Source organism: Electrona antarctica (genome assembly GCF_951216825.1).
Source record: "Electrona antarctica genome assembly, chromosome: 17".
Classification (NCBI taxonomy): domain Eukaryota; kingdom Metazoa; phylum Chordata; class Actinopteri; order Myctophiformes; family Myctophidae; genus Electrona; species Electrona antarctica.
In genome coordinates this window covers 15,831,220-15,858,298 of record NC_136798.1, presented here as the reverse complement: position 1 = coordinate 15,858,298, position 27,079 = coordinate 15,831,220, and the positions used below count along the sequence as shown (strand labels likewise).

General features: G+C 43.5%; 1 protein-coding gene across 1 annotated transcript; it reads left to right on the top strand.

Annotated features, from left to right (window-relative positions):
• Nucleotides 1-221: 221 nt before the first annotated feature.
• Nucleotides 222-27,079, top strand: prkg3 (protein kinase cGMP-dependent 3; the record flags this gene model as incomplete). The annotated part of the gene is made up of 21 exons (XM_079526802.1): nt 222-312; nt 1,379-1,441; nt 1,636-1,762; nt 6,033-6,199; nt 6,486-6,599; nt 6,931-7,036; nt 7,371-7,434; nt 8,008-8,085; nt 8,973-9,061; nt 9,289-9,354; nt 9,618-9,665; nt 9,926-9,967; nt 13,255-13,366; nt 14,219-14,355; nt 15,565-15,654; nt 15,774-15,915; nt 16,363-16,526; nt 17,706-17,822; nt 18,126-18,188; nt 18,823-18,898; nt 26,993-27,079. Exons 1-21 carry the CDS (start codon nt 225-227, stop codon nt 27,077-27,079), a joined length of 2,040 nt encoding a protein of 679 aa, XP_079382928.1. The 5' UTR covers nt 222-224.

Genomic DNA, 27,079 nt, shown 5'->3' with positions numbered 1-27,079 from the left:
GCTGTGTGCAGACCTGCATGTTGACGTGTTCTCTTTGTGTGAGCATCCAAGTGCACATTATGCTGAATCTTAGCTCATTCTTTTACCTGCCCGTCCTGGTTTGGATTGCCTGTCTGTCTACTCTCTATCCACTTCATCATGAGTGTCCCCCGCCTCCGGTCTGGACACCTACAACACCTCCTAATTAAACCCTCGTGTTTTAATGAAAATTGTACCCAGCAGTCATGGAGAAACAAATGGAGGAGATGAGGCAGCAGCTGGACAAACAGTTACAGATCAACCAGGAGCTGCAGAGACACAACACAGACCTGGGTGAGTACAAACTTAACTACGCACATACTGTACTCAATGTGTCCTTTGTCATTCTCAACGTTGTACTCCATGTCAGGGACAATGGAACCATACTGTTGATCATGAACGGCATATACACTCTGATACCATAAGAGTGATTTATTGAATTTTTTGCTTATTAATGAATAATCAGAAGTTGTCGACACGGAACAACCTTTCTATTGTTTCATGTTGTGGATTAAGGGCTCCATCTTGCACCCTTATCCCTAAACTTATTTGCCATTTTTTACTATTTTGAAAATCATTTTAAAATAGTTCAACTAGCTGATCTACATCTACACAGTGTGTGTGAGCTTGAGGATCAGCTATTTGAACTATTTTAAAAGATTTTTTAAAATAGTAAAAAATGGCAAATAAGTTTAGTTTAGGGATAAGGGGTGGCGTAAGATATAGCCCTATGTCTCATTACTGTAATCGGGGCGGCTGTGGCTCAGGAGGTAGAGCAGGTCGTCCAATGATCTGTGGGTCGGCGGTTCCAATCCCAGCTCCTCCTGTCTACATGTCGAAGTGTCCTTGGGCAAGACACTGAACCCTACACTGCCTCCAATGAGTTGGTCGGTGTGAGCTCGCCACCATTGGTGTGTGAATGTGGGAAGTGAGGACGCTGGTGTCGACTGTTTGCCGCTTCACCTCCCAATGTATGAATGAACCATTGTAAAGCGCTTTGAGCGCTATAAAATGCAATTCATTATTATTATTATTAATAATCCACTATTCTAGTCTACACTATTGTGGGATATACACTTTCTTTACACCACTAACACATATTAGGTTACATAAATCTAAATGTATACAACAACTGTCAACTGTGTAAATGTATTTTTATGTGAACTTACAGTATACTGAATACATGGGCATACTTATTCACCATTTCCATAATGTAGACTGATCAGGTAAATCCAAGTGAACCATGCATAATTGATTCAACACTATTCATTCAGATCTGTCAGAGAGAATGCGATATCAATCATAAATAGGGACTCATCATAACAATATTAACGTAAAGTGTAATGTTTTGTCCATGCAGAGAAAAGACTCCAGGAAAAAGAAAAGCTCTTGCAGGAGCTACATAGTCATTATCATGACCTAGGTAAGCGCACACACACACACACACTTATAACTAATGGGCAGTAGCTTAGCTACTTTCTTTCAGAATGATGTAGCTTTCATCACTAACGTTACATTTTCAAGGGCACATCAACATAAAATACGACACACACACACACACACACACACACACTTTGTTAAGCATCCATTCTGTCTGCCTGGTTTTGTCCACTTCAGAGTTCCCTTCCCGCAGTGGTAATGAAATTCACCCAGTGGTCAGGAAGAGTCGTGCAGCCGTCATGGCCTCAGAGCCAATCCCTGAAAACCTTGAAATCATACAGACCAAATTCAAGAAAACTTCCAGGTTAGTGGTCAGTGTGATGTTTTGAAAATCATTGTCCTTGTGTGGTGGTTGACTGAGTCTGAGAGTACCTTTTTGCAGGCTTTGTGCAGCAAACATGATAATAAAATCACACCTGTGTGAAGTAAGTGGTGCAACTCCGTGTGGGGGTCCCCGGGGGGGGGGGTTCCAGATCCACAGGAACACACCCAGGGTGCCGGCCCGATTCCGGCGAGCCGCCCCACGTCCGAAACGGTTGAGAAATGACAGAGTTACCGTGTGGGGGTCCCTCTACTGTACCCTCTACTGTACTGTACTGTACTGTCACTGTACTGGCACACCCGAAATCACCATATATACAGTTAATATGTGCGTGTGTTTGTGTGTGTGTTACGTTGCGCACAGATGGTGAAAAACAACCATGCTATTTTCGTGCTCAGACACACCCACACACCCACCCACACACCCACCCACACACACACATAGGCCCTCATTTATCAACCGTGCGTACGCCAAAATATGGGTGTACGCCGAAATTACCGCAATTTTCGGCATTTACCATTTGCGCCAACGTTTGATTTTGATCTTGTGCCAAGACAAAACTCACGTCTGGTCGGGAGCTGTCGTACGCTTTGTCCTCACCTGTTTTTCTGTCGTAGAACAGCGGAGCAGCATTGTTTGACCAGCTGAGAGGCTGTCACAGGCATCGAAACATATGTATTCACTCCTAAAATGTTTATATAAAACTGTATGTATATGGGCTAAATGTAAAAAAGAAAAAAAAGTTAAGGAATACATCAACGATGTGTCTTTGTGTCATATGAAATTAGTAGGAGATTTCCAACTTTACAAGCAAGCAATTAAAATCGCGCATTTAAAAACAATGTTGCAAGTTAGATGCGTAAGCCATTTAAACAGTGTTTTGCATGATGAGCGCATACATGCGAGGATTTGGGCTGAGGATATTTCCATGACGGGACGTTGGAGAGTAGGCTATAGTGCAGCGCTGCAGCTGCGGAGAGTCCCAACATGGGTAGCCTACTGTAGCCGAATCTACAGCAGGCCGATGTCTTTCTGGAGTTACAGTAGCCTATGTGCAATCTCCTCCTCGTTTAATAAACCCGACGCGTCGCTCGAATGCCAAAATGTGCCGTGCCGGCGTGCCAGCGCAAAATTGGGGACCGCTGACCGCATCGGAGTTAGGTATAGGCTAAACCACCCAGCCAGGCTGCCAGCCCACCAGTGCCAGTGTGCCACATGAGGCTGGTTTAGGCTGCACATTTATATAATTGTCAATTGACTACTGCGACTAGCGAGGTAATCTAAATAGATTGTCATGAACGTGCATGGTCGCGGTGTCATGAACGGACCACAGTGATAGAGACAGACAGGACAGGAGAGGAGGAAAACAGCAGCGTGTGTGTGCGCCTATTTGTTATTTAATTCATTGTTCACATGCAGGTTCAGATTTTCGTTCAGTAATATATTGTTGTAGGCTATATTAAATGAATAAATACTTTAATAATTTAATATAGGCTACAACTAACAACACACGGCAGGCGCGTAGCGCGGATCAAATGATTGACTGGGCAAATTAGCATGGGGGGGGGGGGGGGGGGCGCATCCACGGCCGATAGAGAAGTGTGAACTGTGAACGGTTTGGGGAACCATTTTAAAACAAAGGCGGCTTGCATGCTGTGGTTTACTAACCAGAAAGTTGCATGCACAAGGCTCAGTTGGGCCAGCTCTAAACTGACTGGGCCACGGCCCGTATGTGCGTGTGTGTGTGTGTGTGTGTGTGTGTGTGTGTGTGGGGGGGGCAGCAAGGCAAGCGAGGCGAGAGGAGAAACAGACAGGGTACTTTACAGCTACAGCTTTATTTAATTCATACAGGTGTTCGTTCTTTATTTATTTAAGATAGGCGACAACAAACCAGTTGGACTTGCAAGTTGCGTGTGCGTGCGTGCGTCTGTGTGTGTATGAGAGTGGGGGTGACTTTTTTATTGACTTTTTTCGTCATGTAACTATGGTTTCCAAGGTCGTACTGCAGTTGTTCATGTCGCAAAAACGAGGGCGAGGCTTGATTTCATAGGGCGTGCCAGATAGATTTCAGCCGTCACATTTATAAACGTCCGAACGAAATTAAGGAAGAAACAGCTGTCTGCGATCACTTTGTAAATGCCGACCCGACGTGGGTGTACTACGAATCCTACACTCGAATTTGGGCCAGATTTTACACTCGATTGATAAATGAGGGCCATAGTCACTTAAGGAAGTGGTTGCACCACTTAAAATGGGAAACGAGGAATGTCCAAAAGTATATTAATCCTCTTCGTGCTGGATAGCACATAAGTCTTCACCAACGAACGGCAATGCCGTCTGTCTTCTGCCCAATGTTGCAATTGGCCCCAGGTCCACCCCAACTCTTTCATTTCTCTCTGCACTGATCTTCTCCAGGTCTCTTTGGGCCTGCCTCTTTTTCTTTTCCAAGGTGGTGTCCATCTCATGGCTACCCTTGGGATGGCATTTGGGTCCATTCTGCAAACATGTCCGATCCACATCCACCTTCTGAACTTGATCACATTTGACAGGGTCAGGCCTGTTCTCCTGTACAGGTCTTCGTCATGGGCCAAAATATCCTCAGTATTCTCCTAAGGCACCTCCTTTGGAATACATCCAGCTTGTGACAGATGGCCTGTGTCACTCTGCCCCATACAGGAGAACCTCCAGGACATTGCTCTTAAATATACTCAGTTTGGTGTTTATACTAATCTTGCCTGATCTCCATATCGATTTTAATATGGCAAAAGCTCCCCGTGCCTTACAGATCCTGCTTTCTACATCTGCCCCTGAATCCCCATCTGTTGTTGCTTCCAAGGTAGATGAAATCCTGGACTTCCTCCACATTTTTATTATTTATGATGAGGGGCTAGTTGGTTTTGGGGTTTAACTTACGTTTTGTCTTATCTGCGTTGATGGTGAGACCAATCTGTTTGATAAAGTTAAACTCAAAAAAGGTTTATTCCATTATGCTAGGTTTCAGGTTGATGACTAAAAGTATTTGGGTTCATATAGATCTTCTTCCCAAAAGGACTTTCAAATTAGGAAGGGTATGGCCTGGTCAGCCTGCAATGACATGCATAAGATCTGGTCATCCCAGCTTAGTAAGATGTTCAAAGCAAAAATATTTAGGACGACCATCGAGCCGATTCTACTCTATGCCTCCGAGACATGGACACTTTCAAATAAATTAGAGAAACGGTTGGATGGCACGAACACCGCCTTCTAATGAGAGTGCAAAATCTCTCTTGGAAGAGCCACCAATCGACTAATCTAATATACAGCAACCTTCCCTGTGTTTCTTCACTAGTCCGATCCAGAAGAACACAGTTTGCCGGGCCACTGCTATAGAGCTGACAACGAGGTTATATCTTCCCTTCTTCTCTGGAATCCTGCCTCAAAGCAGACCAGAGGTAGAAAACTGTCGTTCACTGATGTCATTGCTAGGGACACATGCATCAGTAAGCAGGAACTGGGGATGGCAATGAAGGACTGGAAAGTCTGGCGTGGCATTGTGAAATCCATGATCTCGACCGCGGTCGAAAAATGATGAGGTTTCTCTTTTTGATCATCAGCAGGTACTTTTGGATTAAAGCTGGTAATCAAATTGGAAAGAGAATCACCACATTCAGAAATAATTTCCCATTTGGGTTGGAACCATGATTTGGTATAATTTTCACATTCCTCTTCATTCAATGTTGATATTTCTTGAGTTTCCTTTTCTGAATATGGCACATTTCCTCAGTCAGACTGCCTTTGTTTTAAGTAACAGATTTTGTATTGACTTGTGCTTTCGTTTGAAATGTACCCATTCTACATACTGTGAAATAAAAATGTCAATCAATCAATCAAGAGTAGGCAGACTTTTAGTAGACATTTCTATATTTTTCAAAGACCTCAGTATTTAAAGTTGATTAGTCAACATAAATCAGCCTATAATAATAAAGAACTGTACAGAACAAACTACAGTACACCAGGCTGACACTGACAGTACACAGATGTTCTCACGTTTGATTATGCAGCTCTTCTCATGACTAACACTGTCGAGTGAGACAGACGTTTAGCTGCACCAGCTGACTACTGGGTCAAGCACATGAACCCTAGGATCCATATTCTGAGGTATATGCCTCAGAATAGTAGGGGGCCAAGTATAGACCCCGATCTCGAAGCCACCTGAGATTTTCCATAAATATGACATCAACACATTTTAACTTCTGTTTCCCTCAATCGCTAGTGAGACAAGTCTGATCGTCAAGGCTATCCAGAAGAACGACTTCCTCAGTCGCCTTGATGATGAACAGACGGCCATGATGGTGGATCTATTGGTGGCCAGTGACTACAAACCCGGGAACGACGTTATTAAAGAGGGCTCCGAAGGGGACAGCATGTACATAGTCGCAGGTATGGATATACGTGTGTGTGTGTGTGTGTGTGTGTGTGTGTGTGTGTGTGTGTGTGTGTGTGTGTGTGTGTGTGTGTGTGTGTGTGTGTGTGTGTGTGCGCGCGCCCAGGGACTGACTTGGTTGCCGACACTAGGCCTAGCCGGACACAAATAAATTCAATATGCAATCTGTCACTTTAAGAGGGCATATACAGTACAGTAGTAGTTATGTATGTATACAGTAGATATAAATTATGCATAATGTATGCAATATGTACAGTCCTGTGCAACATATTTCTCTCCTAGCTGGTGAACTCATTGTGACCCAGGGAGGACGTCAACTCAGAACCCTCAACGTGGGTGATGTGTTCGGGGAGCTGGCCATCTTGTACAACTGCAAACGCACAGCCACAGTTAAAGGTAAGGCTCTGTTATGATATTCTAGATATTTATGGAAGTCATAATGAGACACATCTCCATAAAGAAGGCTGTAATTGCGAGCTGCACTCAGCTGAGCAGACAGCATTTATTGCTCCACAGGAACAATCCATGTGCAATATCCTTTGTGAATTATTCACTTAACCACTTTCAACCTGGCATCCCTATTTTGGGTGTGTCATTACAGGCATGCTCATACTGCATGACACCGTGTCACACTGCTTTTTTGTGAAATAGCATTGTAAAAAAGTGTTTAAATCAAGATACACCACATTGATGTCATTTTATAACTTTATAACTCTCTCTGTTACAGCAAAGACAGTGGTGCGTCTGTGGTGCATGGAGAGACAGACCTACAGAACCATCATGACCAACAAGTCCAAGAAAAAACGCGAGCAGATCATGGGCTTTTTGAAGACGTGAGTGTATAGGTTGTGGACTTGAATATGTACATACAGTAATATGTACTTGGGTCACTTTTGTCTGTCTACACCAAATCTCTCCAAAAATAGCCGATCTACAAGCTCACAACTGCCTGCTGCGTTGTGAGCTTGTAGATTGGCTATTTCTAGCCAACGTTCTGCTCAGAATATGGATGTTGGGGGTTCAAATGGTTAATCCGACAAAAGAACACCATGAACCAATGCAACGATTGAAAGCAACAGCATCACTATATGTTTTTAGAGATGTGTCAAGTATTTCATAGTGACAAACCACATAAAGTAACCAACCAACCACCATGTGTCATTTCAGCTCTCGTACCCTGAAAGACCTGAATGACATCCAGTTGTCTAAGCTCATTGACTCCATGGAAGAGGTGATGGTACACACTGTACAAAAACAAATTGGCTTTGTTCATGGACCAGGAAACAATGCACTTCAAACAGTATAATGATATGTAAAGTTTTTCCTTCTACCCATTTAGACCTGAGGCTGATAAAAAAGGCTTCTAAATCCTAACAGTTTTCTGAAAAACCTATGTTTCTATGTCAGTGGTGCTCAACCTTTTTCATTTCAAGTACCCCCAGAATTATCTGTATTTTGCTGCGGACCCCCATCTGAACATATCTTGTTCCAGGGACCCCCCAGAAGCAAAGATTTGAGTTAAAAACGTTCGCTTTGAAAGAATATATATTCAAAGATTTGCGCCATATTTTCACGATTTAAAAAAAATAGCAGATCTACAAGCTCGTAGCGCGGCACTCGCTGCCACGTTATGAGCTTGTAGATCTGCTATTTTTTCAATAGCTAATATATATCATAATGCTTAAAACACCAAATGGGGTTCCCGTCCTGAATAGGTTAAAAGACTAAAATACTGTCTATAGTGTTGTGTAAAAGTGATTTTCTGCCAATTGATCAATTTCCTCGATTTGATTCTTTCCTATAGGTGAAGTTCCAGAATAAGGACGTGATAGTTCGAGAGGGCGAGGAAGGGAACACATTCTACATCATCCTGAAAGGAGAGGTACGGTAAAGCAGATGATATGCTTTTAAACTCCCCCAATAATAACAAGTCATTTGGTATACGGTTTAGTTTAGAGGTGTAAAAGTTAATCAAACTAATTTAATTATTATCATAAAAATGTTTGATAATTTAACCAATTAATAATAATCACTCTATTTTTTGTTATGTCATTATAGGCAAAGATATTTCCAAAATGCCAAAGAAATGTCAAAAATAGTGAAAATAGGCAAACATAGGTAATCTATAAAATATATACGCTCACGTCACATCCATCGTAATGCGTCTACTATACTATTTTTGCACTCCACCATTGTGCGACGAAGTATAAAACAACTGACTCTTAAGTGGTTAAAATAACAAAAAAATAACATGCTTCTCGAATTAATTGATTAATCGAAAAAGTAATCGATAAACTAATCTCTAAGAAAAAAAAAGATGGTAGGTGCAGCACCTAGTTTAGTTTACACAGGATGAAGTAGTCTATTTGTAATACCTACATGTAGGATGCACATGTGCTCTCTATCTCAGTGGTTCAAAAGAGAGATTAGACTTTTGCCTGGGACACAAACTAGTGCAACTAACAAATATACTTGTAGATCAGCTATTTTCACTACTTCTTTCATTATTATTACTTTTATTCATGGAATTTCTTAGGTTTGTTTGTTTTAAAATGTATAACATTATTTAAATTGTTTTAATTAAAAAAAGAACATGTAGGAAAAGAAAATGGGAGTTTTACTCATTACTCGTGAGTCGTGGGATTACTACTAAGTTTTAAATCGTGACCCATGAACAGTGTCTTTCTTTCTGTCTCTCAATCTGTGTGTGTGTGTGCGTGCGCGTGCGTGCGTGTATGTGTGTGTGCGTGTGCATGCATGTGCCCTCAGGTACTGGTGACTAAGAATGTCAACGGCCAACAGAAACAGATTCGGCGGATGGGAAAAGGGGAGCATTTCGGGGAACAAGCCCTCATACGGTAACCCTGGCAACGCTTGTGCCTGATGCAATCGGTTTCGTCAGGGTGCAACACAGTGTTTGTTTATACTGTATCTTATTCTGCTGCTGCCGCCATCTTAATTGTAACAATTTGGTCCCCAGTCTCCCCACACTCCTAGATTTTTACTCTAGGTGACGGCGTGACCCCGTGACCCATAACAATTGGTCTGTGGCCCACTTAATGACATGTCTGTTTGCCATTTGCAGGGAGGTCTTGAGAACTGCCACCTGCACTGCTGATGGCCCCGTTACCTGCTTCTCCATTGACAAAGAGTGAGTTCTGGTCCCCCATTAAAAACCCACGTTTGAATGTCACAGTTCTGTGCTGTTGACATTCTGCAGCCACTGTGTGACCCTGTAACAAATGCTATACAGCCATGAGTCTCCTGCTTTCACTGGTTCAGTAGCATGTACTGTAGCCTTGCTCTTCACAACAAAATCCAGTGTTGGTTTAACTCCTTGAGTGTAAAAATGTAGTCAAATGAGAGAATGTTATTGGCCTTAGCTCATCATGCCTTCTCCGTTCTATCGTGCAGGGTATTTGAAGATACTATTCCTGTTGAACACCTGGAGCTGTTTGATGAGTAAGTAATGCAAGCCACTGTCTCTCTCACATATTACACTCTTACTATTACATTATTCACTCTTTATGTCTGAATAACTCTTTATTAAACCCACGGTAGCATGTCTTGATGATCTCTCTCTCTCTCACTTTCAACCTGGCATCCCTATTTTGGGTGTGTCGTTACAGACATGGTCATACTGCATGACACCGTGTCATACTGATTATTTTTGTGAAGTGTTTAAATCACCACCTTGATCTCTCTCTCTCTCTCTCTCTCAGCTCCAAGGTGCTACAGGAGGTGGTAGCTCCAGAAAAGCCATGGTGAGCCTAAATATATATATTGGTAATTGAAGGAGTAGGTGGATAATGCTATGTACGAACAAATCGATTTAATCAATTAAAATGAATTGATTGATTGATTGATTGAAGAATTTATTAACAGTTTGCAGAATTACAGTACATTTCAAGCACAAACTCAATACAAAGGCTGTTAACTGTGAGTGGACGACCCAATTAAGCATTACACTTGTTTCCAACAGGGTCCACCATGTTCAAATCATCAAAACATTTAGAGACGTACAAATAGACACTTCTATAGACAGAACAGGAATTCATCAAAAAGGAGGTAAAAAGGGAAAAGAAATATATACAGTGAGGGGAAAGAAGGGGGGGGCGGGGGGGATTCAGATTTTACGGGGGCCAGTTTCGAATTGCAGCCATCCGTAGGTGCCCTTTGAGAGCGGTTTTGAAGGAGTCAAGGGATTCGCATGTCTTAATGACAGTTGGTAGGGCGTTCCACATTTTGGTGGCATAGGAGCGAAAAGAGTTTAGTCCCTTGTTTGTGCCGAATCTGGGTTGTACATGGTTCGTTGCACTCCCTCTGGTGTTGTGGGTGTGGACTTCGTTAACATTAAGGAAGTATCTAGACAGGTACATGGGTATCTTGGTGGTGTATCGAATCTTGTGGACCAGACCCATTGCAAGTTGCTGTACTCTGTCGTCGACCCTAAGCCATTCCAGCCTGTCGAAGTGGGCAGGGGTGAGGTGGGTTCGGGGGGCTAGATCAAGTAGGAGCCTGACCAGTTTGTTTTGGGAAGTCTGGAGCCTGGTTTTAAGGGCCTTTGAGGTGCTGTGGTACCAGGAGGTGCATGCATAGTCAAAGAAACCCTGTACAAGGGCTCCTGTTAAGGTCTTCAAGGTGTTTTTGTTGACCAGTGAGGAGATCCTGTAGAGGAATCTTGTTCTATGGTTGACTTTTTTGATTACGTTGGTGGCCATTTTATCACCGGAAAGATTAGCCTCCAGGATGGAACCTAGGTAGGTAATTTCATCTTTACGTGTGATAACATTGTCACCCACTCTAACCAAGAAGCCATTTGCCTTGCTGAGATTACTAATAGAGCCAAAGAGAATGGATTCAGTTTTTCCCAGGTGTAAAGATAGTTTGTTATCAGCGAGCCAGGTGCAGATTCTACCGAGTTCAGAGCTGAGGGCATTTTCAACCTGCAGTTTGTCCCTGTCCGAGACCAGCAGTGCTGAGTCATCTGCGAACAGGAACAAGTTGCAGTCACAGGCTGAAGTCATGTCGTTTACATATATTAGGAACAGTAGAGGTCCTAGTATGCTTCCTTGTGGAACGCCACAGCTCACTGGGAGGGGGGGGGACAGTGTTCCGTTCACTTCCACCATCTGTTCTCTCCCCTCCAGGTAGGATTGCATCCAGCTCACTGATGTGCTATCGAAACCAATTGCTTTTAGCTTGTTAACCAGTATGGAGTGGTTCACGGTGTCAAAAGCCTTTTGGAGGTCCAGCATGACCATGCCGCAGTATTTGCCAGCGTCCACCTCTTGTTTGATGTGGTCGCTTAAATAGAGAAGGCATGTGTCAGTGGAGTGGGATGTTCTGAAGCCAGATTGGAACTCGTACAATAATTTGTTAGTGGCAAGATACTTTTCAACCTGTTCATAGACTATTTTTTCCATCACTTTCGAGATGGAACTAAGAATAGAAATAGGGCGGTAGTTGCCGGGGTCTAATTTACTCCCTTTCTTGTGCAAGGGGGTTACTTTGGCCAGTTTGAAATCTTGGGGGACCTGTCCCTGTTTGATGGAGAGGTTTACTATGTGGGTGATGATTGGAGCTATAGAGATGGCTGAGTCTCTGAGAAATTTGGAGGGAATGTTGTCATGGCCTGTGGCCTTGTGGGGTTTGAGGGCACTCAGTTTCTTAATTACCTCATCAGTTGTTACCATAACTAGTTTAAAATCGTCTTTACAAACACCTAGGTTTTTGTAGAAGGTTGTAATGTGCTCTACACCAAAGAGCCCAGAGTGGGAGGGCAGTTTGTTAACCAGAGTTGTTGCTATGTTTGTAAAGAAGATATTCAAGTAGTTGGCCACATCAAGGTTGTCAGTGATGAGAGTGTTGTCAGATTTGATGTTTATGTTCGAAAATCTGGTTTTTAGTTTCTGACCATAGCTTAGTTGATTGTTTAGTAGCTTCCAGAGCTCATGAGGATTGTTTTTGTTTTCCTGAGCTTTATCATTAATGAAGTTACTTTTAGCTGATTTGGTCATGGCAGTTACACTGTTTCGTAGTTTGATTCGTTGTGTATTTAGGTTGTTCAAACGAGCTTGGCGAACACTGTCGAAGCGCTTGGCTAGCTTTGACTTGCATTTTAGAACTTCAGAGCATTTTTTGTCTCTGGCTTTCATTGCAGCCAGTATGTCCGAATTCATCCATGGTTCCGAGCGGGTTTTGCCCCTGGTGGTTCTCAAAGGAGCCATGTAGTTCAGTACTGATGTAAATTTGGTTTTGAAGCCAAGCCAAGCTTCTTCGACAAGTGTGCTTTTAAGCTCATCGGACCAATCCAGACTCTCCAATACTTGGTTAAAGACCTCACTAGAGTAGGTTTTGAGGTCCCTTGATATGACTGTTTTGTGGCAGCCGGTCTTAAGTTTTTGTATTTTGCGGGTACAGAATATCATAAAATGATCACTAAGCCCACATACAATAACCCCTTTCTTGGAGATTCTGGATTTGTCCGAGGACAGAATGAGATCAATGACAGTTTGAGTAGAATCACACACTCTAGTGGGTTGGGTAATTAGCTGACTGACACTATGTAGATCACAGAACTTACTGAATGACTTAAACACAGGTGCTTCCTTACGTTGCATGTCTGTATTGTAGTCGCCAATCAGGATTTTCTCTACACATTCCTCCTCAGCTAAGCACCCCTCAAGTATATCATAGAACCCATGTTGGTCAGGCGGTCTGTAGACGGTGCCCACTAATACTGATTTAGCCTTTTTGAAAATTAATTCAACCCACACAGTTTCAATTTCATCATGCTGTAAGTCAGTACGAGTAACATATTCAGTGTCTTTGTGAATATACATACACACGCCACCACCATGCCTGTTTCTGTCGTTTCTGATCAAGGAATAGTTCTCTATTTCAACTTCTGGGTCTTTGGTTGACTCATCAAGTTTGGTTTCAGAGAAGCTAATGATGTTCGCGAATAGTTTGTAATAAACAAAACACGTGCTGATTTGTTTTTAATAGCTAAAATAGCAGTATAAAACTTTCTCACTCTACCTCTCAGTCCTGGCTCCACTATGGTGCTTAAGGACCTTCTTCCAGTGTTATACCAAGAGGGACGCTATCAAGGAGAGCCTGTCACCCTTGGTGTGGGCGGCTTTGGCCGCGTTGAGCTGGTGAGTATGTGTTCGTTAAATGAGTGACACTGTCTTCAGGTGAAACCTGACTAGTGAAAGCTCATGAAATGTAGACATCGTCATCACCCTAGTCATACTGACGTGGTGACGTGATTGGCTGCTTCTAGCCAATGGGACAGCAAGCGACGGCAAAGCTACCTCTAGCCAATGGGAAGGGGAGAGGCAAATATCCCTGGCAGCCACACAGGCTGCATACATACATTGCAGAGCAACGCAGCAGAGAAGCATGCTCATGGTCACACTCACGGGGTGATGGGGAAGAGTATCGATATAACTAGTACTCGATATAACTTCAAAACAAACGCGGCTGAAACAGTGCAGCGCAGCCAATTAAAAGCCACAACAAAACAGTCATTGAACCACGCACAGAACGTCGGAAACGACAACGGCCACAAGGCAATAATCAGACTAATATGACTAATTCTTTCACCCGACAAATATCACTATGTGATTATTTCTTGTTTTTTTGTTTTGGGGAACCCGTAGCACACTGCCAGACTGGATTGCCAGCCAAGGTGCCCAGATGGCTACGCCAGCCGCCCGAGCCCACTCATTTATTTTTTCAGTGTGATACAACCTCTGAACCTCATATATACTCTAAGGATACAACAGTTAAATACTTTGTCCAAAGTGACCAGACTTGACAATCACAGAAGAGCTGGTCATCAAAGTGCTAATACAAGAGTTTTTAACCCTTTTGACAGTTTGACAAACTAATTGGCTTCAGCTCATACTGAGACAGAAGACACTGGATGGATATCATCGTTTGTGAGTTGACACACAATGATTGGCTACTAATTATCATCATCTCATGTCATTGATTTTTGCAAGGTGACCTCGGCACAGCATGGTAAATACTATGCCCTGAAACGGGTCAGTAAGAAACACATTGTTGCCAAGCGACAGGAGGAGCACGTGCTGTTTGAGAAAATGATACTCAAAGCCAGTCAGTGTGACTTCATTGTCAGGTGACTATGCATTTGAAACTCACAAGACACTCTGCCATTGGGGGGGGGGTTCTGCTTGGAAGATGGGGAGTATGAGGGCCATAGCGATGAAAGAAAAAGTGAAACAAGAGCAAAAGACAGAAAGCTAGTGTGTGTGTGTGTGTGTGTGTGTGTGTGTGCCTGTGCGTGCATAGGTGTGTGACAATATTCTTGGTAAATAACATTATTTTTGTCATGTAGCAAAGAAATCCACAGAAATTAAATGTGGCATTCTGCTTGGAAGATGGGGAGTATGAGGGCCATAGCGATGAAAGAAAAAGTGAAACAAGAGCTAGCTCCTTTCGGAACCCTACGTTAAAGTTTCTGACATTTTGATGACTTTATGTAGGGTTCCTTCTCACCGGATTCAAGCGACATGGGATGCAATCTGATTTCCCCTGACTTACCCCTGTGCTGCGGTGTGGGTGTCACGCTGACATATTCCAAACGAAGCATATGGACGCTATAGGAGACAACGAACCATCTGACCCCCCCCGCGAACGGCTCAGAAGCCGTTAAGTATTTTTAATGTTTGTACGGCCGTTTTGCCAGCTCTGAAATTCTCTCTTCGGTCCCTCCTTGTTGACATCTCGGTTGGCTAGCTGCGCCTACGAGGCGCGTAGGGAGGCGCTGCTAGCCAACCGAGATGCCGAGAGGCGGTACAATGGGATGTCAACAAGAGAGAATTTCAGAGCTGCCAAAACGGTCGTACAAACATTAAAAATACTTAACGGCTTCTGAGCCGTTCGCGGGGGGGGTCAGATGGTTCGGTGTCTCCTATAGCGTTCATATGCTTCGTTTGGAATATGTCAGCGTGACACCCACACCGCAGCACAGGGCTAAGTCAGGGGAAATCAGATGGCATCCCATGTCGCTTGAAGCCGGTGAGACCGGACCCTACGTGGTAGGTCCAAAGGAGCTCAACCCGGGGGGTCCGGAGACGGGCTAAACAAGAGCAAAAGACAGAAAGCTTGTGTGTGTGTGTGTGTGTGTGTGTGTGTGTGTGTGTACGTGTGTGTACGTGTGTGTACGTGTGTGTGTGTGCCTGCGTGCCTGTGCGTGCGTAGGTGTGTGACAATATTCTTGGTAAATAACATTATTTTTGTCATGTAGCAAAGAAATCCACAGAAATTAAATGTGGCATTAATCCAAAATACATCTTTCTCTGATATCTTACTCATCTCGGTCTAGGCTTCATGCTGCCTTCAAAGACACCCGTTACATCTACATGATCATGGAGTTCTGTGGCGGAGGGGAGATCTGGACCAAGCTCAAAGAAGTGTGAGAAGTCACAGGCCCGCCGAGGGGCAAACAGTATTCATCAAAGTGTGCCTTGAATTGCGTCTCTTCTGGCTGACAATCTTTTAACCGTCCTCTAACCTGATCTCTCTACTTGCCAGACGGCGTTTTGAAGAACCCGTTGCCATGTTTTGCACCGCCTGCGTGGTGGAGGCCTACGCCTACCTCCATAAGAAGCGCATCATGTACAGAGACCTGAAACCTGAGAACCTGATGTTGGATGGGAAGGGCTATGTCAAACTGGTGAGTCCCACTGTGTGTGTGTGTGTGTGTGTGTGTGTGTGTGTGTGTGTGTGTGTGTGTGTGTGTGTGTGTGTGTGTGTGTCATTAAACAAAACCAAAATTATCTATTTAGAAATGAGGGAGCGCTGCTCACCCCTGCTGCTTGACAATTGTAACACATTTTCTACCGAAAATGACAATATGAATCTTGTCGATTGTTCGAACATTCAAATATATAGTATAAGTCTCAACTGTGAGCAAAAGGCGAGTTTTTATATACTTTTATGCTGATCTTGATTCATACATGAGTGAATGTGTGTACAGTGTCAAATCACATGATATATTACCTCTTCTTCTCAGAACTCAATCGCTTTAGTGCAAGTGGTGCATATGGGAATTGGTTCTGCTTAAGGTGGCACAATTAACATGTGTGTGTGTGTGTGTGTGTGTGTGTGTGTCCTGATGCAGGTGGACTTTGGCTTTGCTAAGGAGCTGGTGCGTGGTGAGAAAACCTACTCGTTTGTGGGAACTCCCGAGTACATCGCCCCAGAGATTATTCAGAACCATGGACATGATTTCGCAGTTGACTTCTGGTCCCTCGGTGTACTAGTGTATGAGCTACTAGTGGGAAGGTAATAATAATCAAACTTCAACTTCATTGCCACTGTTATGACCCTAGTCCCTAGGAAGTTCTAGGGGATGGAGTATAACGTTTAATATAGCCGGAAAAGGGAAAGGGATAACCAAGGTTACATGAGAATGTATTAAAGGAGCATTCAGTGATTTGGAAAAGAACCTGGACCGCACCGGTAACAAGATGTGCACATGCACACGCTCTACAGTGGGGGAAGTACAACAGACCAACAGCACATGCACCAAGGCCCGGCCCACTCGATCATGATTGGAGGAAGGCCCCTCTCATCCTGATTGGATGAAGGCTTTGCCACCCAAAGCCCAAACCGAAACTAGGGTTTTTTGACCCCAGGGGCTCACTGGGGACAGGGAGGAACTCCTTATATGGTCAGCACACTTTATAGTAGGGAGGATTATCCAAAAAAGAAAAAATAAGTGATATTTGAATTAAGTGAAATCACTGAATATACCTTTAATAAAACAAAACCATTGAGTCAAATATGCTCTGGTATATTGGTGAAATCAGATTTCTAATTATCACCAAAATAACCAAGAAATAATAACTAAAGAATGCTTAAGTAAAAGGAACAAACAAGAATACACACAATACACAAAGGAGAGGCACCGTTGTCTGTCACTACAGGCAACCGAATACACCTCAAGGAGAATCTAAAGAGCACCTCTGCTCTATCTGGTAGCCAGGAGTTCAAATATAAGGATCCCCATTAGAGACACATGAATGAGCCTCTAGACTTCCTGGGGTCCTGAACAAAGCAAATTATACAATACAGACATACAACTAAAAATGCAAATTAAGGGGGCACGGTGGCACAGTTGGTAGCGCTGTCATGATAGGTCCACATAGCAGCAGGTATTGGACAATAATGTCCAATAAATGAGCCAGAGATCATTTGTTTGGTCCAATAGACATAGAGGATATGAACTCCAGCTTCTATTCATAATCACAAACAGGACACTCCTTGAAATGAACCAGTAGATGGCAGCATAACAGCATGAACCATGGAACAGGTCAACACAGTAGCTTACAGGATTCAATAAATATAACAATCTATATCACACAGTCACAAATAGTCTTTATGCTGCAGTGATAAATATTTGCAGTGCTGTTCAAAAGGATGTACAATTTCAAGTCTCAATGTCTGTTTCAAACTTTACAGCCCTCCATTCTCCAGTTCTGAGCCGCAGAAGATTTATGCCAAGATCTTGGATGGGGTGCTCAAGTACCCCCCTTACATGAGTGAGGCAGCCAAGTCCATCATCAGTAAATTGTGCAGGTGAGAGAGTACACTATAGGCCTACTCCTTGACTGGAAATTTGTCACACATACATTTCATAGTTTGATAGCATATACATTCAAACTTAAATGGAAGTGTGACATAAATACTAAATAACATACTGTGCAGTACACCTAAATAACATGCAGTACCTCAGTCTGATAATGAGATCCAAATGAATTTACAGAACACTTTCTTTTTTCTATCTAAATGTAAAATATAATAAAAACAAAATACAAAACTACTTTTCTGACTTGAAAACACATGTGAAAATGAATTGTAATGTCCTGCTCTGGTTGATAGGCCACGGCCAGGTCAGAGGTTAGGAAACACCAAGAATGGAATCAAAGATGTTCGACACCACAGGTAATGCTTATTGTGTCGCTCTGTCTCTCTCAATAGTCACTGTAGTTCTATATAGTGTAATGCGTCGAGAATGGCATAATACAATCCTATAGGGTTAACCATTCCATTCATTAAAGGGGATTTAATTCCCGTTTGCCACTCATATTAAAAGCTGGTAGTTGAAATAAAATAATTGAATCTGTAAGTTGGCGCTTTGGATAAAAGTGCCCCTGATAAAAGCCTAGTTTTTTTTAGTGTCTTATCTTCCAACACTATTCATGTTTCAAAGAAAAAAGAATCAAGACACTCTTCTGGTGAAAAATGTTAAAAAGCCTTCATTGATGTGGTAATAGAATGGGATAGCCCATGCATAGTGGCCAGCAAGGCCTTCTTCAGGGTATTCATGTTGTTTCCTTTTCAGTTTCCTTGCCTCATATCTGGATACTTTCCACTATAGAAAATGAATGTGTCTCTCTCAAGACACTTTACATGAGGAGCAGGGTCAAGGCCATACTCTTACAGAGACACACATTTCCCCCAAGAGCTAGCACTTGGCGAAGGCAGCAAGGAAGAAATAATGGAACGAAACGACCTGGATCTATAGGGTGGACGACCATCTACCTTGTCACCAAACCCATTTTTCTTTCCTCTGCAGGTGGTTTAGCAGTATGAACTGGAGCAAGCTGCGAGTGGGGCAAGTGGACGCTCCAACTATGCGTCTCATACGCAAGGTCAGTCCAAACACTATGACTCAGCATTAGTTATGTCTATGGCAGGGGTTCAAACTTTAGTCCAATTTTAGACCATCCAAATTAATATTCCAAATATTTCACATTCTTTCAAGATTTTTAGAAAATCTAGCACACACACACTACAAGATCTACAAGCAGTGTGAGCTTCTAGATCAGCTATTCTTGAATAGCCAAAGTATAAAATACTGTGGTTGAACTAGTTGTGATGCTATATCAACTAATTTAGCACTTTGGGAAGCACTGATCTATGGGTACAAATTAAAAGTCAGTGACTTCAGTTACTTGCGAAGATTTTAGCCTTATACCGTACAATCTGATACTCATTCAATATATAATTTTATAATGTCCCACACACCATCTTCAATTAATAGTAGGCGCTATGTTGTAGCAAGACCATCAGGTAAGAATGAGAAGACAAGAAATCACAGTAATATTTAGATACTAGATAACCAGCAGAAAAAACATTTTTGGTTTGGGCAGGCTGTAGAGTCCGAAATACCAATCTTAATTGATAAGGTGTATACAAATTTGGAAACATGTTTTACATATTATATTACAAAATCGTACGGCATTACATTTTTGTATAATTGGTAATCCAAAGGCTGTTGCACACCAGGGTGAAAGTTTGGCCACAGATGCGTTGGTGGAGTATACAGTACATGACATTGCTCAAACAGTTTTACCCTGAAGAAGGCCGTGGGTCATCCCAGTTTTTCTATTATGAACTTCAACAAAGGCTTTAACTCAAGTTTTCAGTCCTCCACCAAAGAGCACCTTCGCTACACTTTTCTTGAACGTCTGAGCACCCAGACCTTAATTTTCCTTTTTTTTTCTTTTTAAGATATTCTTTTGTGGCTTTCGCCTTTATTTGATTTATTTTTATAGAGAGATAGGTATACAGTAGGCTGACAGGAAATGGGGAGAGAGAGATGGGGGGAGAGGGGGGGTGACACGCAGTAAAGGCCGTCTTGGATCGGGAGTCGAACCGACTGAACCGAACTGGCACTGCCAGACTGGATTACCAGCCAAGGTGCCCAGACGCCCGGGCCAAGGTGCCCAGCCACCCGTGCCAATTTTCCTTTTTCTAAAGAAATCAGTAAACAACATTTCAGCCAAAGACCTTCCTCAGGCAGGCCTGAAGAAGGCACTGTACTGTATATAGTTGTAGCATTAATAGTTGTATTGTGTACAGACATAATTCGTCAGTAAGGCCATTTGGGTTAAAGCAAAAATTCAAAAGGATTCTCTTCTCAAAGAGAATAGGTTTTAAGAGCTGCAATTTGCAATTCTCAACCCATTATAAGAAAATTGGCTGATCTACATGCTCAAAACGCGCCGCACTGCGACGCGTTTTGAGCTTGTAGATCAGCCATTTGCTATATTTAAATTGAAATCCTGAATATTTTTTAAATTTTTTAATTGTAATGTTGAAAAGTAACTTTTAAAATTTCAAATGCCTTTTCAAATGATAGTTATGTTAACTTTATGAACTATAGCGATATTAACCTGAGGGCCACATTAAGTGAAGGTGGGGGCCACATGTGGCCAGTTCCCATGTATGCTCATGGACCTTTTCTACACCAAGTAATCTTGATTTGTTTGATCTGTAATATTAATCCAACCATATAGGGCTGCTAATTTTCTTGAATTAAGTTAATATTATGAAGAAGAAAAAATATCACCCCTGTGCCAGGCAGCCCAGGAACCAGTAAACTATTATTCAAACCAATACGAAAATGTATCGATACCAATGCCATTAGTGATTCTGCTTATCGGTCTGATATTGATTCTTTATACATTTTCAATTTGGAAAAAGAGAAGGCCTACACACGTTTTTTTTAAATAAATAATGCATTCATGTACATGTCTACTGCTGAAATAAACCTTATATTTTCCTATACGTTATACAGTAACATTCTAAATCCAAGGCTATCTCAGTACCTACCTGGAACTGGCAGATGTACTTTTGGATGAGGAATTAAATCAGAGAAAACCCAGGTAGTACTATAGATCATGTATACAGTTAGTTGAGCTGGGATCTATGAAAAAAAAAATCAGAAAACGCAGGGCTTGTTATGTTCTACCCGTACTCTATAAAGTAAATACAGTAATTAGAGCTGAAATCTATGAAGAATGGATACAGAAAACACAGGGCTTATAAAAAGTGTATTATGGGAATATAGTAATTAGAGCTGGAATCTATAAAGCTACTTTTGTATTCTTTATCGACTTCCAGAAAGCTTAATAGGGAGCTCATGGGGTCCAAACTTTTTTCCAGCTTTTTTCTGCTGGCGTGCTTGGCGTGTGGAATGAATATTCTATGAAGCAATTAAATCCCTATACAAAGCTTCAGCAGCCTGTGTGCAGCACAGCAACACAAACACTAGGTGGATTCCTACTCCAGTATGTAGTGAAACAAAGCCCTGGGTTGTGAGCTTGTAGATCGGCCATTTAAAAAAAAAAATACCATAAGTGATTCATTCATATAACTAAAGCGGTGCCCACTGGCCTACGTGGAACGATGCAAGTTGTCTGACATGCAGTTATGTCTGTGTCCCTTTTATGCCCATATACAGGTATGGAGTTACAGGTATCAGTCATTGTGATGTCAGAACAGGCCAGCTCCATATATAAAGATATAGGGGTGATCAGGTCCAGAGCCCGGGCAGAGGCATTTGTGCTGGTTCTGGACAACCGGCTATCCGACGCACTCGACACCGGGCACTGCACTCCCTGTGGGGCTGGGAACACGTGTGTCGAATTTGAAGTTGGTGGGGCGACCGGTTCTCGAGTTACGTGGGTTACAGACATATACACACGTAGGTAAGTATGTACACACAGAGACTTGGTGCATTTATAAGATTAAGATGACATCCAATAAGATTACTTACCCTTTGTGTACTACATCTATCTATAAATGCACCAAGTCTCTGTGTACGTACACATATGTACGTGTGTATGTCTACATAAATGTTATTTCTTAATCTGGTGTAGTAAGAGATTCAGGATTAAAACTCAAATCATGCCTTTTAGAAAAAAGTGCTTATTTAATTCATTATATCATATGTACCAGTTGATATACAGTATCTGACTTGTGAGAAGGGTTCTGATAGATGCTGTTTAGAGCTTTGATATCTATAATAGGATTGTTAAAAGACTAAAGAACTTGGTTAAGGTATGTTATCAAGACTCTACGATGAATGTGTCTACAGTCTATTTTTAAAAGCAGCTGGTGTTGGAGTAGGCTATTACAGAATTCTACAAACTCGGGCAGGTGCCAATTTCTTACTTCATGGCATTGCATACTATAAAATAGCTCAAGGCTGTATTGCTGATTACTTAGCTTAGGACCCCCGCAGTGGTGTCCGGTTAGAACTTAAACCAGGATGCTTTGACTTCTGCCTTCTCCCTGAAGCCGACCCTCTATATATTCTCCGACCAGGCTTGTCACGATGACTAAGCCAGTTAGATCTATCCATATATGGTTCTATCCATATATGGTTCTACCATATCTATCGATATCAGCACTAGGTCGGCTCGGGCCCAAATATAGGGATTGTCATACTAAACATGTCATATATCATATAGCCCAACGTCCTAGTCAGAGTCTTCGTTACAGCCACCCCAGATTTCACGTTGAAATCTATACCGCATCCAGAAGACTCAGACATTGTCCTTTCTTTCGGCTAGGTTCTAACAGGCCAGGCCTGGTAGTTATCCAGCAAGGGAAGCTCTCGAAGATGTTAATCTCTCTCCATTAGTCTGCTGACGATCTGTGTATGCTCACAATCCAAGCTGTTTGGCGATCAATGCTCCCTCAATATTATTGACTTGGTTTGGCTGTACGGCAGGAGATACCTCGGAAGATACAGCCACCCCGTGCAAAACTTGAAGATCTCTCATGATTCTGATACGCAACTCTTCAGGTTGACCCCTCAATCCGACTTGGCAACTGTGTGTAACAAAATGGTTCGCCCCGAACCATCATCCAGAACTGCCTATACTTCCATTACTTTGCCATAATTGCAAATTAGAACTTTGCACACCTTTAACATGACATTTCTCCCTTTAGGCGGTGGATAGCCCACATGCAAGGACTCTCCTGCTATAGTCAAGATTGTAAAAGCTGGCTGCGGTAATTCCTCTTGTAAATCCTGTCCCGTCTCAATCTTAGGTGTCCTAGGGTTCCGCAAATGTTCATCTGCTCTCCGGTTCAACCGGGTCCGGCTCCTATTAATACTGTGAAAAGCCAGAGGGTGCCTTCCACCACAGTTCACTCCTAGTCTGTAGTTTACAGTTTCTTGCCTGATGACGATGTCCATTGCTGATAACACAGCTTCATCTGTCATATCAAATCTCGTTTCGCCATTAAACTCAGTCGTTTGAACCTGCCGCATACCCCAAGATGGTGTGTGCCGCTATTACAGTACTGACCGTCAGTTCTTGCCGTCTTGCTGGTTACTTGGTGTATGATCGGCAGAATTGGGTGCTTCTACCGTACCATGCATGATGACTGTTCGTCTCCGGTTATGCTCATGGTCATTTCTGCGAGAGTGACCGTCCAGCCTCCTTGCTGGACTACTTCGGTCCCTATGAACCTGGACTTCTGGTCTGTCAGCTTGCACTTTCATCTCGATATCCTATCGGTGAACGAAGCCTCTGCCGTCCTCCGACTGCTCCAACATCTATGGGAGGGTTGATATAGCTCCGATGCCCTTGCATCATCATGCTGTCCAGACAATGCTCTCATGATATCCACCATGCCTTCTGGCCCTAATGACATATAAAGCTCTAGGTGAAATGTCCAGACAATGCTCTCATGATATCCACCATGCCTTCTGGCCCTAATGACATATAAAGCTCTAGGTGAAAGCCTTCGTTCTGCCACCCCCAGATTTCCCATGGAAATCTGTACCATATCTAGAAGGCTTGAACAGTAGACCCCTCAGGCCACCCCAATACAAGCATACGGAGGCTTGAACATCAAGCGTCAGCCATTCAGACCACCTCATTGATGGCGTCCAGTCGTCCCGCTTTCTTCCTTTGATGTTACGGTGGGTCATACAAACCTCAAGATCAAATCACATGCCACCCTTTAAGGGCGTTCCCTGTCAATGGGTCAGAGTCGGCCAATCCATGCAGTTCCAGTTTGAAGTAACGCCCTCTTGACCGTATCAAAGGTGGTCCACAGCTTCGGACCCAGGCTTCTACAACACCACGCCATCACTTCAACCCTGGCGTCTACAACACGACGCCATCACTTCGACCCTGGCGTATACAACACCACGCCATCACTTCAACTCTGGCGTCTACAAGACCACGCCACCACTTCGACCCTGGCGTCTACAACACCACGCCACCACTTCGACCCTGGCGTCTACAACACGACGCCATCACTTCAACCCTGGCTACTTTCAGGGAGGTGATCATATCCAGTGCTCTCTCTCTCTCTCTCCCTGCACATCACCAGTGCTCTGCACATCACCAGTGCTCTCTCTCCTGCACATCACCAGTGCTCTCTCTCTCCTGCACATCACCAGTACTCTGCACATCACCAGTGCTCTCTCTCCTGCACATCACCAGTGCTCTCTCTCCTGCACATCACCAGTGCTCTGACTCTAAAGGCCGGGGAGGTCTCACGGCTCCGAGATTCTGGCATCCAGATTCTGGTAACAGGGTGGGTCTCACAGCTTCGAGACGCTGCTGCTCACCTAAGGAGCAGCCAGGACCGCCAGAGCGTTCATGCTCTGGCGGCAACAGAGTGCATCTCACCGCTTCGAGATGCTGCTGCTCACCTGCGGAGCAGCCAGGACCGCCAGAGCGTTCATGCTCTGGCGGCAACAGAGTGGGTCTCACAGCTTCGAGACCCTGCTGCCCACCTAAGGAGCAGCCAGGACCGCCAGAGCGTTCATGCTCTGGCGGCAACAGAGTGCATCTCACCGCTTCGAGATGCTGCTGCTCACCTGCGGAGCAGCCAGGACCGCCAGAGCGTTCATGCTCTGGCGGCAACAGAGTGGGTCTCACAGCTTCGAGACCCTGCTGCTCACCTAAGGAGCAGCCAGGACCGCCAGAGCGTTCATGCTCTGGCGGCAACAGAGTGCATCTCACCGCTTCGAGATGCTGCTGCTCACCTGCGGAGCAGCCAGGACCGCCAGAGCGTTCATGCTCTGGCGGCAACAGAGTGGGTCTCACAGCTTCGAGACCCTGCTGCTCACCTAAGGAGCAGCCAGGACCGCCAGAGCGTTCATGCTCTGGCGGCAACAGAGTGCATCTCACCGCTTCGAGATGCTGCTGCTCACCTGCGGAGCAGCCAGGACCGCCAGAGCGTTCATGCTCTGGCGGCAACAGAGTGGGTCTCACAGCTTCGAGACCCTGCTGCTCACCTAAGGAGCAGCCAGGACCGCCAGAGCGTTCATGCTCTGGCGGCAACAGAGTGCATCTCACCGCTTCGAGATGCTGCTGCTCACCTGCGGAGCAGCCAGGACTGCCAGAGTGTTCAGACTGGCAGCGACTGGGTTACCATCTGGTTAAAATCTTGCCACTGAGTCATAGAAGCTACTCAAGGTATATGGGTTGTAAAGCCAGATACCTTGGTTCGTATGTGTCTGGAAGACTTCAGCATCCCGTTACTGCGGTAAGCCCTAATCCGTACTCAAGAAGGACCATATAAAATAGCTCAAGGCTGTATTGCTGATTACTTAGCTTAGGACCCCCGCAGTGGTGTCCGGTTAGAACTTAAACCAGGATGCTTTGACTTCTGCCTTCTCCCTGAAGCCGACCCTCTATATATTCTCCGACCAGGCTTGTCACGATGACTAAGCCAGTTAGATCTATCCATATATGGTTCTATCCATATATGGTTCTACCATATCTATCGATATCAGCACTAGGTCGGCTCGGGCCCAAATATAGGGATTGTCATACTAAACATGTCATATATCATATAGCCCAACGTCCTAGTCAGAGTCTTCGTTACACATACATTTTGCAACTGTTTTGGCCGTCCATGGAGACATGGGTTGAACTTGAGAGCCATGCTAATTATGCAAAAATGCTCCAGACTTTTGACTTGCCTAAATATGCCAGAGGGTAGAGTCACAAAAAAAGGTTTTCACCGGGATAAAACACATGACTCTCCATGTACTAATGACAGGGTATTTTAAGTAAAACATATGAGGAATCTTACGAATAGCTCAGGATTAGTGTTCACTATTTCTTGACTAAAGAGTACTCATTAGAGTGCATGCAGCCATCCGCCAACACATACGGTATGCAACTGTCCTCCAAGTTTGCCATTTCCATGACTATTTAGGGAAATGTTGCTACTGTGACCATGTCCCCAAAAGCTAATATCTCTGGACCAGCCTACTGATAATTATTCCCACCAAGTTTCTTTGAAATCTATTCATGTAATAACACTCAAGACAGAATTTGTATTTTATTAGACAGTATTTTATAACAGTCTGATGTCACAGACATCACTTGATTTAATTGTGCACAATCAAATGCATCAAACCTTGTCTTTCCAAGACTACTTGTTCTGAGATAAGGCAGATTACAGTATGTTATTTTGACCATGATCTTGAGTTTGTCTCAAAACAGAACTCAAATAAAAATAGCTATACTACAGCACATTCAGCAAACAATTCTTGTAATCATACATTTTAAGCCCAGGTGGGTTGGCCAAAATGACAGGTGTAAAGCATTTTAATAAAAATCTGTCAATTAACATTCAAAGATGATGCCATCTATAATATTGCAATTTGCAACACAATTGACAATAAAAGAAAAGAGTAAAAAAACTCTGATATGATTTCTGTTATCCAATTTTAAGCTCAATGCGTAGCAAGCTTGTAGATCTGATATTTTAGTAAACGTTCATAATTTGCTCAGCAAGGCAGGGGGTCAAGGGACCCTAGGTTTCGTTGAGGAGGTTCGGAATGGACCCCTGCAGGACTGCAACTCTGGGAGTATGCAAATGGGAGGTATGAGTTATGTACACTCCGAGCTTGAAATTAAAAAGTTTGAGAGCCAATGGGTTAATTTTTCACTCTTCTTTTTCGCCTCCTTCAGGGACCCTGCTACATCAACTTTGACCGTTTCCCACATGAACAGCCTAAGGCTGAGGAAGAGTTCTCTGGTTGGGACCGTGACTTCTAA